The sequence below is a fragment of the Streptopelia decaocto genome, assembly GCF_964273445.1.
Source record: "Streptopelia decaocto genome assembly, chromosome: 18".
NCBI lineage: Eukaryota > Metazoa > Chordata > Aves > Columbiformes > Columbidae > Streptopelia > Streptopelia decaocto.
The window spans coordinates 6,947,970-6,961,147 of record NC_138673.1 but is presented as its reverse complement, the minus strand read 5'-3'; the positions used below and the strand labels follow the sequence as shown (position 1 = coordinate 6,961,147).

General features: G+C 57.0%; 1 protein-coding gene across 1 annotated transcript; it reads right to left on the bottom strand.

Annotated features, from left to right (window-relative positions):
• Nucleotides 1-852: 852 nt before the first annotated feature.
• NEK8 (NIMA related kinase 8) lies at nt 853-12,178 on the bottom strand. Its single transcript, XM_082068563.1, has 15 exons — nt 12,087-12,178; nt 11,475-11,680; nt 10,219-10,451; nt 9,355-9,486; nt 8,957-9,165; nt 8,467-8,546; nt 7,856-8,037; nt 7,478-7,628; nt 6,378-6,454; nt 5,097-5,214; nt 4,660-4,810; nt 4,292-4,455; nt 3,907-4,065; nt 3,576-3,734; nt 853-1,966 (listed from the first exon to the last, which is right to left on the bottom strand). The coding sequence occupies exons 1-15, from the start codon at nt 12,131-12,133 to the stop codon at nt 1,938-1,940; spliced, it is 2,097 nt and encodes a 698-aa protein (XP_081924689.1). The 5' UTR covers nt 12,134-12,178; the 3' UTR covers nt 853-1,937.
• Nucleotides 12,179-13,178: the final 1,000 nt, after the last annotated feature.

Genomic DNA, 13,178 nt, shown 5'->3' with positions numbered 1-13,178 from the left:
TCTCACTGGGCTTCACAGCTGAACTCATGCACCAAGCACACAGGCTGCGAAATCCCGAGGGCTCCAGCCCTTGCTGCGAGCCCCCAGCACAAAGCACACTGGTCTGTACTGGTACCCCCAGCCCAGAGCGAAGGGTCCCAATATTCAAGCCAGTGACACTTCCAGCCCCTGCCATGCAAAGGCATCATTAAGCCATAAACCAACCCACCCAACACCAGCAGATCAGTGATCTTATGGGATGTATTTACACGTGGTGTGGGGCGAGGGCACCCCGAGAGCTGAGCACAACACAGCCAAGAGAAATCTGTTGCTGTGGGAGCTGGTGCTGCCACTAGCTCAGTGCAAATAGGACATGCAGCATCCCAGAGGGGCTTGGAGGCAATTTAACCCAGCCCTGCAATTACCCCAATGCCCAGGACAGTCTGGGAGCAGAGAACACGTTCCCCAACGCTGACACTGGGCTGTGGGAGCCGTCCCTGTAACCCGCAGCACAAGGCGAGTGCCAAAGGACTGGCAGAGCCTTTGAACGCCGCGGCAGCTTCCTGGGATAGCAGGGTGTAACCGCCTGAAAAGGCAGCTCCACAAGAAACAAAAACGGCAGGGAAAAACCCCGCACACCCACCCCGCCAGGAGCCAAACAGGGAGGCCGTGTCTGCTGTCAGGGCTGCACACGCCTCTGCCGGTTCCCTTAGAGCCGGAGCCTGGGAGGAAAAAGCAAGAGAACAGCAGAAATTCATCACCTTTCACACGACAGAAGGATCAGTCGGCTCCTACCAGAGCCCGGCGAGGTTTCCCTCATTGAAAACAGGAAAGAATCACAAAAATAATTAGAGAGATTTCATCTCAGCCAGCTTATGAAAGCATTGACTTTATACACAACAGATTGGCAACAGCACAAAGATGGATGTGAAAGGCAAGAGCATTTGCAATGTCAGACAGATCAGAGACAGAAGCTCATCAAAAAATGGCCCAGGGCAGATGTAAGTTAAAAAAAGAAAAGAGGAGGAAAAAAAAGGAAAGGAAACGACCCTTCTGGAGATGAAAAATGTAACTCGTGCCTGTGACACCGTGATGTGCCCCCTCCTGCCTGCAGAAAGGATCCTTGGTGAAAACTCATCATCTCCCTGGGGAGATGTGGGTTAAAAAATTTCAATTACTGACAATTGCTCACTGTGTTTTGCTGCTTTCCACTAGCTCAGCTGGGAGCCTGGGAGCTGGTCAGCAGCAGGATTTAGGGGCCTGAGGACAAATGTCAGCTGGAGGATCCTCCGGTGAGCTCCTGGGGCCAGGGAAGGCTGTAATTGGAAAGCTCCAGGCGGCATTTCGGCAGAGCAAGCAGGGCTGCTTGTGCTGGGTTCGGCCAGCCGTGCGAGCCAGGACCCTCAAAAGCGTGCTGAACAGCTCAACAAATGGGTGAAATGTTTTAAAGGGGGGGGCGGGGGGATGGGAAAGGACAGACTTCTCTAATTAGAAAAGAGGTTTGCACTTAGTCACCCAGCGCAGCGCCTGGGGCCCTAACTCCAGACACCGCTGCGCAGAGGCTGACAGCTCTCTCAGACACCGAGCTGTCAGCCCGGGCTTTGTAACCAGAGACGGTTTCCACGGAGGAAAACAACCTCTGTGCTCCTCACCCTTCTACACAGGCACTTCCAGCAGGGAGGGCCAGAGCCTCAGCACAAACCCCTGAACACAGCACCGCAGCTCCGGGGATGTTCGCCCCACGGCAGGTCCAGGGCAGCAGCTTAAGGCACTGGAGGTTCGCAGCGTTGATTTGACAAGTGAGACCAGCTCCGGTTCCGTGGGAACCATCGTTCAGAGCTCCCTGTTTCCAGGTCGCTGCCTTCGGAGCGCAGCTGAGGAGCTCCCGAGCCTGGGGGTGCAGGTCCAAGCCAGGCTGGAGCTCCATGAGGCTGGATACGGCCCCTCTCAACTCAAACTCACTGGGAAGGCGACTCTTCTGCGGCAGCTGAAACACAAAAGGCAAGGACCAAGGATAAGCTGTAAGTTGCCATCGTGATGAAGCTATAGGGAGCAGTGCCCTGCCCCGCACAGGCCAGACACCCAACAGATGGGCACCTTAATCTCTGTCCCACTGCACAAGGAAGCTGCTGCAAGACCTCAGAAGTGGCACAAGCAGTTGAAATGCAATCTCCTGGGGCTTGCACCCTCCTCTCCAGCACGCCCAGCTTCTCCCAGTTATTCCTCTGTTTGCAGTGGGATTGAGAGAAGGGCGCAGCAGCGGCCTCGCGATAAAGCAGGCACAAGTCCAAGGCAGTTAAAAACAGCATTGAAAACAGCAAAATGATGCTGAACTGCCGCACCAAAGAGGGAACATCACTCGCCTGTGCCAGCACCTTCTCCAGGCCAGATCACAGCCAGAGCTGACAGCAGCAATGACATCAAACATGTCACCAGTTCTCGTGCTCTCTCTGGAGAGGTTTCCAGACAGACTGAGCTGTGTGAAAGTCCAGAGTCAGAACTGAGCTTTTTCCAGAGCTCTCAGCGCTTTTTGCATCCTGGTCACTGAGGGACGCGGGAGCAGGCAATGCTGCTGCCCTGACACCGCTGCTGCTGAGTTTGTCCTTCCAGTAGCAGGAAGGTGGGTCCAGGTTTTGGACGGGGCAGTGCAGGGGGACAGCAGTGGGGCTACGTGCTGAGCCCTCACTCTCACAGAGCTGCAGGTGGGAGCCCGCAAACCAGCTGCCGCAGGGCACAGGGTGACTCCGGCAGCGGAAGGGGCGAGCAGCCTGCAAAAACAAAACCCTTTTACTCCCATGACAAATGCTCTACTTGTTCCCAGGCCTGGGGACTCAGCCATTCCGCGTCCCCTTCACGTGGCAGCACACATCACGTGAGAGCTCGGCACTTGCAGGGAAAGAACGGGAAACAGGGTCTATTCCGCTGCGCTGGGGCAGTCAGCTGGGCCTCCTCCCCTCCGGGGTGTAATTAGCCTCCTTGAAGTGGGCTGGGACTGGAATCCCTCAGCCCAGCACCGAGGCCATAATCAGGCTGGTAGAGGAGGAAGAAAGGGCCCTCCAGCAGTCTGGGACAGGCTCCCATCCTACATCCAGGCAACGGAAGGGCAGGTCACGCCATGGGCACGTTTTAACCACTCAACGATGCCGCTTTTGGCCCGAGCAGAGAAGAACCACAAAACCATCACTATCTTTTCCAAACCACAATGGAAAGCCAGCAGCCATAATGACGCCTCAAATCTCAGCTTCTATTTCAGCAGCATCAATTAGAGAGCTGCTCTTTTTGGATACTCGGTGGACTGCCAGCACACCAGCTCCCCACCGGTCACAGCTCGGCCAGCCCACCTGTCTGGGAGTGCACGAGACCGTCTCTGCCATCCCTCTGCTCCCCCAGCCCTGTGTAAGCAGCAGGGTCACTGTGCTGCACAGGGGGGGAATTTTTATGGGATTTGAGTTATTTTCTATTCACCTACAGCTCTAGAAGGACTAGAATAACACAGAGCTTATGTGCCAGGGTTACTCAGTACAGCTTTGGTCACAAGGCATTGTGTCTGGCTGGGTCCTCAGGGCAGGAATCGCAGTAACGACGCCTCTACTCACGCTTTACTGCCAGCAGTGTGTTCCCATGGCAGCAGGCTACAGAGGTCACCAGGTATGGATGTGTCTCCTCCAGCTGCACCGGTCTTGGGGTTCCCGTTTCCTCGTCCTTCCTGCCCAGGCGTCCCCTGGCTCCTTTCCCCCACGTGCACACCTCGCCATCTGCAGAAGCATATACACATCTTGCTGCATACAGAGCTCACCAGCAAACACCTCCGAGCCCCCCAGTGCCATTCTGGGCTGTCTCCAGGGTCTGCCTTGGCCACAGCATGGATTACAGGCAGAGGAAAGCCAGATCCTGCTGCAGCCCAGGACACAGGGGCTTCAGCCTTACCTGCTCCGATGGCCACGGTGAAGGCATCCCCACAAGCCACGACGGTGACCTTCATTGCCTGGAGCCCCACAACCAGGTGTGGTACACGGCTGTTGCGGCCTGAGTTGGTGCCCAGTTGCCCATGCTGGTTGCTCCCAAAGGTGTAACACCGGCCAGAAGCTGAGAACAGAGAGGAGAAAAACAACCGGGTTTCAACTGAGGATGCACTGAAGCCCCTGAAGGCCGTTGCTCTCTGATATGCTGAACATCCTGCTCCACAGAGCTCCAACATCAAGAGCATGATGCCTCTTGAGCATCTGTGAGGCCTCTGCCCATGGGAACCAGAGGCAGGAGAACAGTAAAAACGTAGGTGTCCCCCTCAGGGATTTGGGCACACACCCCTCACCTGTGACTGCAGCTGAGTGTGCTGTACCGATGTCAGCACACACAATCGGCTCCTGGTTCAAAGGGGATGACCGGGCACACACGAACGTGGTGGCTTCTTCCACCTGGTCCTCTGCCAAAGGCTCCTCTGCTGAGTTGATCCTATCTAGGCCCAGCTTGTTACACCTGCATGGGGAAAAGCACAGTTTAGAACTGGCTGAATGCAGCCTGGTACAGACACCCCAGAGACAAATCCTGCCCCAGCAGCAGGATGCTGGGAAGTAGGATCACACAGAGATGTCTTCTAGAGCCTCCCGCTCGCTCTTCCTGGGCTGGACAGGCTCAGGAGGCTGCGGACAAGCTCTGGAGCACAGACCTTCACCCCCTTACCTGTTGCTCCCACAAGCAAGAATCTGGTTCTTCACTGTGAGGACCATGGAGGAATCGATGCCGCAGATGACCCTCTGAGCCTCGTGCTCTGGGGGGACTGTGACCTGCTGGGGGGAGTTGTGGCACTCCAGGGTTCCCAGCCCAAGCCGACCTGGCAAAAGGAGCAGAGCGGGACACAGCTGATGGCAACACACCACCTGAGCACACCCCCATGAACAACGGCATCGACATAGAGCCCAGCCTGGGACCCATCACCAGGAAAGGCAGCAAAACCCAAAGTGCGGGGGCCCTGGTATGCGGTGAAGCAGCTGCAGCTCTTCCACACCCACCTAACCGGGCACATCTGGAGAGGACTGCGGGCAAGCGGGGCTGGCGAGGCAGTGGGAACAGGCAATGGAAAGCACAAGCCCTGTTTTGCAAAGCAAGACATCTCTTACCATTATCCCCCCTGCCCCAGGCAAACACTTCCCGTTCGTTGGAAACAGCCAGAACGTGAGATGCGCCACAGGCCACCTGCACCATCTCATAGCCCAGCAGGGCCTCCACGATCTTGGGCTGGCAGGGGAAGAGCAGCAGCCGTCAGCCGAGACCTCCCAGCCTGCCCGGCTGCTCCCATCCCTCCCACCCGGCCCCCCCAGCCTCAACACAAGCGCTGGCAGCATCCCAGTTTTCATCCAACACAAACACCAGAGAATTTGGCTTTTTTTTTTTGTTCCAAACAGTCTTCAAAGGGTTTAGAGACTACGTGCACACAGCACAGAAGATAGCACAAACATCTCTGGGGCGGAAGAAAGCAGCCAGCACAACGGTTTGGAGAGGGAATCAGCCAAAGGGTTGGGATTCGCCCCCCTGCTCACGCGGGGAGTGCCAGGGGCTGTTAACGCACACTCTGAGCAGGCAGGGGCTTGGTGCAGGGTACGCTGGCTGAAAAGCTCTTGTGCAGAGGAGCTGTGAGCTATCAGCTGCATATTCGTTAGGGTGGGGAGAGGCCAGGATCTCTACATTTTGCCCAAGCCCTGCTGTGACCTGCTGTTAGATCTGACACCTCGCCACAGCGAGCCTCATTCTCATTATCTTCTTCAAGTGAAAAGCACCATTTGTTGGGATCTGGCTGCTGCTCCCAACTGGTCTCCCCTCCCCAGCAATAAGCACTGAGCAACTCAGCTCCGGATGGAGCAGGAACGAATGAGCCAGCTGACCACGGTGACAAATGGCACCAGTCCCTGGGCTCGGCTGGAAGCCATCGGCTGCTGCCACATCCGAGAGCAGGCGAGGAAGAAGCTGGAAGGGAGGAATGGGCCCTCAGCCCTGGTGTTCAAGCCAATCGGAAACACACAGCTCTTCTTTAAATACTGGCTCTTTTGAAAAATAACTTTTCTCAGTGAACCCTGGCAGCTGCAGGCCAAGAGTGAAGCAGGCAGGTGTGTGATTGGAGGCAGGCTCCAAGCTGGGAGCCTGCCAACAGCAACCACAAGGCAGCTCTTGACTTCCCCCACGCTCAAAGGGATCATTGTGTAGAGGAGGAGAAAAAAAGAAAGCGGCAGGTTGGGTGTTTTAAAACCCGCAGTGACAGGGAGAGGAGGGGGAGGAGGGTCAGATGCCAGAGCACGCCTGGGATGCACATCCCGGGAGCTGGGATGAGCCCGCTCACGTGCCATGAACAGCACGATTCATCCTTTACCCTGGGGGGACAGCACGCCCACCACTCCACAACCAACCTGGCTTACGTCCGTGAAGTTTCCATGCCCCAAACAGCCATTGCTGCCGCTGCCGAAGGTCATGATTATCCCCCTATCTGAAAAAGCAGAAACAAGTCATGTTACAGGCACACGTGGGGCCCTGCAAGGCAGGCACAGCCTGTGGAGCTGGCCATGGCTCCCAGGACAGCTGCTCTGTTTGGACCCACTCTGACCCATAACTTGCTGGGGGAACCAGAGGCCTTCAGCGACCTTCCAGAGAGCAGCAGCCTTGATGTGCTGCGACAGCTCAGCAAACAAACAGCAGATGATAGGAGAGCGCTGAGATAACGTTATTGCAGCTGTGTACGCAGGAGCTGCTAACTCCACCGTCTGTCAAGGTGTTAAATACACAGAGGTGCTCACTGAGCAGCTGCCCAGCCAAAGGGTGGCAGGAAATGCCACGGAGAGGGAGGACAAACACATGCCTACCGAGTTTTCCGGGTGCATATCTGTCATTTGGTGCCATGATCCCCAGCAGAAGTGCAAACGGGGCTCCCACAGGACCATTGTGAGGGATTTGCTCCACAAACACGGCCTCGGACTGGTGTGTGCACTCCCCTCCCGCTTGGAACGCCTCCTGGCCCACTCTGAGATGGCTCCAGACCCTGCCTGCCTATGGCTGAGGACAACTGGCCATGCTCATGGTGACTTCTCTCTACACCACCAGTCACCGCTGGTCACTGCTTGTATCTGTGTCACACTCAGAGTACGTGACAGAAAAAAGGCTGAACTACCCTGATGCTCCTCACGCTGCGGCCCCCACTGTACAGGCCAGTTCTGGCTGCAGGTGACACCAGCACAGCCAGGACAACAAACAGAGATTTGTGGCCCTCCCCAAACCAGACAGACCTTTGGGAACAAGTTGACCAGTATGGCATCATAGGAAGACCATGCCTGCCATTTCTGACCCCCACCTGATGCTACAGGTCACAAAGGCCTTCATGTCACCCCAGCCCAGTGCTCCTCTCAGGTTCCTCTCTGATCTGGCTCCCCAGGCCGTCACGCTGCATTTGCAAAAGCAGCTGCCAACCCCAACGGGCTGGGACTCGGACAGGAGAAGGCAGGAGGCAGCGGCTCACCTGTGAGGCAGGCTGTGAAGAGATCACCGCAGGACACGTGTTTGATGGTCACACCGGACTGTCCCTCCAGAAAGCGGGACACAAACTGAGGCTGGAGCTGCTCAGTGGCTCCTGGGAGAGAAGGGCCTCCCGCAGCACCCATGGGGGGAGCCTGGCGGAGAGAGGCCATGTCAGCTTCTGCACCTCTGCGCAGCAAGAGCGGGGTTGGAGAACGCAGATGAGCCCCTTCCCACAGGCTCAGAAGCGTCACCTACACCCTGGATGGGACTGTGGTCCTGGGGCACACAGCGGTGTAAAGAGCAGAAATGTCTCCTCCTCAGGAATCACACCCCCGAGGCTTCCACAACCACTGCCTGCCCCAGGCTCCCCATCACTCACCTCCCACATGATGAGCCGCCCCGATTTGGTGACCCCGGCCTTCTGCGTCCGTCCAGCAGACACCTGCACAACCTCGGTGTTGAGCATGGGCAGGCGGAGCGGGGTGGTGATTCCGCTCCCCCAGGTGTAGATGGATGACAGTGGAGGAGGAATTCCTGTCCTGGCTGAACCGCCTCGAACACCTGCAGGTCAAAGAGAAATCATCAACATGGATCCCTGTTTCTCCTCAGGAAAAGAAACAACACCAGCCATCCAGGGGCTGCTGGGGAACTCCCAGCCAGGGCTGAGAGAAGCACATGGGTAAAGCTCCTTGTATTTTATCCCAGAAATGAGGGAAGCAGCAACACAACAGGTCTAGCTAATTGTTACCAGTGCCACTTGCTGGGACATGCCCCCTCATGACCCCCAGAAACTTGATTCAAGGATTGAAAACCCAGAGAGCTGCTTGGTCCCCAGAGTCACGGTGCCTGTGGGCTCCTCCAGGACTCAGGGAAGGTGATGTCTCTTAAATTCCTCTCTCCAGAAGCTCAAGTGCCTTCCTGACCCCTGACATCCAAGGGAAAGCATCCTTCCCAAGAGAGCTGTGTTGATCACACCATGCCAGGACTCACCCCTCGGCCTGGCGCTGCTCACTCGTCCCCCCGTCCGGCTGTGGGTCACTGTCGGCACTGGAGCCAAGGGTTTTTCAGGCCTGCCAAACCAAAATCCAGTCCTAATGTCAGCTCAGCCCAACAGGTCCTGCAGAGTCCTGGATCACAGAATGTCCAGGCCGAGCTACAGCATAAGCCACAACTGAATAGCCCGAAGAATTACCTCAGTAGGTGCTTTGAACCACCTGAGAGAGGGGAGTTGGCATCAGTTTGCTTCCCCCTGAGCTCACAACTCTCTATTCACTGTTACTGCCACAACAAGCCCACACCTGCCGTGGCCCCGAACCACAGGGCCACGCTCAGCCCGCAGCAGCTGCACGTTGGGTAACGCAGGAGCTGCACGGGGACAACACTCTTTTCAGAGCTCACAACGGAGACAGTGAGCCCGTCAGACATGTCGTGCGCTGTGGCAGCCCCTCTCAGGGGACATTAAGGTGGCAGTGTCACTTGCCTTCTCATTTTGACACTGCCCACGTCAGTGTAGAGGTTCAGAAGGGGCCGAATGCAGATGGCTTGAGCCATGATCTCATTCAGCTGGGGCCGCTTAGAAGGATCCAGGTTCAGCATGCTGAGGATGAGCTGGCGCAGGTCGGGGCTGTATCTATCCGATATTGGGGCAAACGTCCCGCTCATGATCTTCAATACTAAGGCAGGAAGATTCTGGAGAGAAAAACAAGAGAGATACATACAGTGGCTGGGTGGTCAGAGGCAAGGCCAAGGAGCAACAAGTTCTCAGCCTCTGTCTTCACACCTTCAGGCTCAGCGAGAAGAGGGATCCAAGCACACATTTTCACCTCTGTAAGAGGCCACAGCTCCCTGTGTTTACTGTAAACCATATATCCCTCTTACCGCAGCTTCGAAAGCCCTCTTGAGGCTGGCGAGTTCGTACAGCACACAGCCTAAAGCCCAGATATCGCTCTTCTGGTTGTAAGGCTTCCCTTCGCAGAGCTCTGGGGAGATGTAACACGGAGTTCCCACAACCTAGCAGAGACAGAAATCCGCCGTGATGCTGCGAAACTGGGGCAGGGAGGTGGAAAGAGAAAGGCTCAGTTTAGAGCCCAGTGCGCAGACTGGCTAGAGCACCACCAACCAAAGCTTAGTGGAGCTGGGCTTCTGTTCCTCGGTGTCAACGTCTGGCTGACAATCTCAGTGAAAAACAGGAGGATTTGCCTTTCCAGAGACCTCCCTTGCACAGAGATTACCTCTAATTTTGATCCTATCCACATGAGAGCATCAGAGCCCAGAGCAATGAGAGTGATATGAATGTCTAGTCAGATTAGACCAGGTGGGAAATGATACTGAAGTCTCAAGCAGAAAGAAGAGATTGCGAAAAAGCAGGACAGCAGAGCACAGGCAGGAATTCAGTTGCCAAATATGTGTCAGACAAGCCTGCAAATACCATCCATCCCCTCTGACAGCGGGAGGAACCTTGTCTACCCTTTACCAGTGGGCCTAGACACTCCATCCTCTCCCAGGCATGGGCAGGCAGATCTTTTCTCACCTTTTTGCAGCACACAGAGCTGCAACAAACTTGGGCATGAAGACATCAGCCCATATAAACTCCAAGGAGCAAAGCAGCATGTGAAACATGGATGGGGCCTACTGTAAGTGGGCTACATCCAGCCTCGCTGCCTACAGCAGCTTCCAAGAGACTATCATGAGACAAGTCCAGAATTTTGGTCAGCAGTTCCCTTGCAAAGCCAGGCCACTCACCGTGTAGGCTTTACTCTTGCTGCTCAAGATTTTCGAGATACCAAAGTCTCCGATCTTGACAATCATGCGATGTTTGTCCAAGAGGATGTTCTGAGTCTTCAGGTCACGGTGCAGGATCTGCTTGGTGTGCACGTGGTGAAGAGCCAGGAGGATCTGCACGAAGAAGTGCAGGATGGTGTCCTCGTCCAGCAAGGAGTTACAGCGCTTATGTATAAACTCGGCTAATGTGCCCCCTGAAAAGAACAACAAAGGGGTGTCAGCAAGGGTGGCTGCACAGAGCAGTGCAAACCCGGCCTAAAAGCTGGGGAGAATTAGCCACAGATGTCTTAACAAGCAAAGTACATGGGAAAAAACACAGCCTGGTGGGACACGCAGCACCATCCTCCAATGCTCCCGGGACCGTGCGGAGAACAATAGCTGCACAGTTGGTGGGACAAAGAAACAGCAAGAGAGAAGTTACTGTTGACATAGTGTCAAAGGCAGCAGGAAAAGAAACGCTAAAATTACAGCTCTTGGAGAAGGACATAAACCTCGATGGCAGAACAAGATAAGCCTGTTCTGCACAAGAGAATTCTTGCAGTCCGAGAGGCCACGTGGCACTAAGAGGCCCCTGTCGAGAAGGGGAAGTCCAGGTTCACGTCTCAGGCACAACTTTTAACGAACCCTCATGTAAATGTTGATTTCATCTTAAATTCCACAGCAAATTTCATTATAAATCACACCTTCCCACACAGAGCCATGGGACCAGCAGCGTGGCCGAGAGCTGATCAAGAGAAATGTTTGTGAAATGTAAACCAAGGGCAGATAGCAGCACACTTATCAGTGACAGAGGTGATAGGAATCTCTCTGCTTCTGACATGATTAGCAGGCGTAAAGCAGATCATCACAGAATCACACACCAGTTGAGGGTGGAAGGGACATCGGGAGGTTCTCTGGTCCAGTCCCATGATCAAGCAGGGACACAAAGAGCTGGTTACCCAGGACCATGACCTGTCTTTGGAATATCTCCAAGGATGGTGACTCCACATCTCTGGGCAACCTGTGCTAATGATCAGTCACTTGACTCAAAATCAGCTTGGTGCCCACCAGGACCCTCAGATCCTTTTCTACGTCTGTTCCAGACACACGTTTGGACTCTTTGGTGGTCCAAGGTGTGGGATCTTTACCAAAATCACAACACAGGGCCACAGCAGCCTGACCCAAGGAGAGCTGATGGCTGGGCATGCCCTGGACCTGTTGAGGAGATCAGGGCACACCTGGGGCATATTCCATGGCGATCATGAGCGCCTTGTCCTCCAGGAAGTTCTCGTAGTACTCAATGACGTTGGGGTGGCTGAGCAGCTTGAGGACCTGGCACTCGTTCTGCGCCGCCAGCCGCTCGTCCTTGCTCATCTGCTCCACCGGGATCTGCTTCAGGATCACCAGCTTCTGGTCGGCCTTGCGCAGGCACAGGTGCACGATGCTGTGGGATGGGGACAAGGCCTCAGCAGTGGCGGGGGGACGACAGGGCCTGGCCACCACCCTGTAGTGACACACGGCGCCTGTACACCCCCTCGCCATGGTAACAGGGCCTGCAATCCACACACCCCCCCCGCGGGTGTCACACACCCAGTGACAAGCCACCCTATCGCCATGGAAACAACCAGGACTTGGACCCCCCCCCTCGCCCAGGGTGCCACACGCCGGCTGACCTCCCCGTTGCCATGGCGATAGGGCCCCTGCGCCTTGTTGCCATGGTAATGGGGCTTGCGGTCTCCCACCCCGCGGTGCCACACAGCCGGCGCTCCCCACACACGCGTTGCCACGGTTAAAAGGCTTCGAGACCCCCCTCAGTTCCCCCACGCCCGGTGCCACGGGGCCGCCCTCACCCGAAGGCCCCTCTCCCCACCACCCGGATCCGCTCGTATTTCTCCATCACCGCCCCGGCCAGACCCGAGCTCCTCCTGTCTCCATGGAGACACTTCCGGGAGCCGCTACGGCGGCCGCGGGCAGACAAAACACCGCGGGCCGCGCCCGTTCCCAGCATCATTCGTGTAGGGGCTGCGGGGAGATGGGGCTCGGCCGGGAGAGCGGATGATGCCAGCCCAAGGCATCCCCCAGTTTCATGGGGAGCCAGGTCCCCTTAGGCAGCACCTTGGGAGGGGGGTTTGGGGTGCCCTGGACCTGCCGTCCCCAGCCTTGGGGGTGCCAGCAGAACGTCCTGCACCCCCAAAGAGCGGCGGTGCCTGCAGCAGCCTCCTGCCCCACAGCCCCGAGTCTGGGGCGCACCCATCCCGGGGGGCTGTGCTACCGTAAGGCCAGGCACAAAGGGCCCAGGTCCCCTCCCTGCCCCCGCAACCCGCTTTAGACCCCCAGGACCACGAGCACCCCTCGAGCCGGCCATGGGGGCACCTATAGCGCGGAGGGGGCTCTGTGCCCTGCACACAGAGATGGCTGCTCCCGTCCTGGAGCGGGGACAGCGGTGGCAGTGCCACCCCCAGGCCACGTGGCCATGCTGCCATCTAGCGACACCCAGCCCGGCCCACCGCGGGGCGGGGGGGCAGCCAGAGCCCGGTGCCCCGCACTGGGGGGACAGCGATGGGGCCCCCACACGGGAACCAGCCGTGTCGCGGTGCCCACAGAACCGGCCTCACCCCGTTGCCATACTGATGTTCGGGGGCACCTGCGTTCCCCACCTCGCCCCGGTCCCCCCAAGTGTCCGTGCGGGCTGTGGGAGCTCGCTGCGCACACCCAGCCGCTGCGCTCCCAACCCATTTATCCACCATTTTTCCACGGCACGCTGGTTTTCCCGGTATCCCCACCGTGCCAGGCGCCACCACCACCCCGGGCAGCCCAGGACAGATGTGCGCGGCCCACGCCAGCTGTGCGGTACCTGCACAGATGTGCAGGGCACAGCACAGCTGCGCAACGCGTTGTGTCCCCGCTCCTGTGCTGCTCGGTGCAGACGTGCAACGCCCTGC

Coding starts and splice junctions, on each gene's coding strand:
- NEK8 (XM_082068563.1), bottom strand. CDS start 12,133: ATGGAGAAATACGAGCGGATCCGGGTGGTGGGGAGAGGGGCCTTCGG. Junction 4,456..4,659: donor CTTGCTTGTGGGAGCAACAG/GTAAGGGGGTGA, acceptor TTCCCCATGCAG/GTGTAACAAGCTGGGCCTAG. Junction 3,735..3,906: donor CACCGTGGCCATCGGAGCAG/GTAAGGCTGAAG, acceptor ATGCTTCTGCAG/ATGGCGAGGTGTGCACGTGG.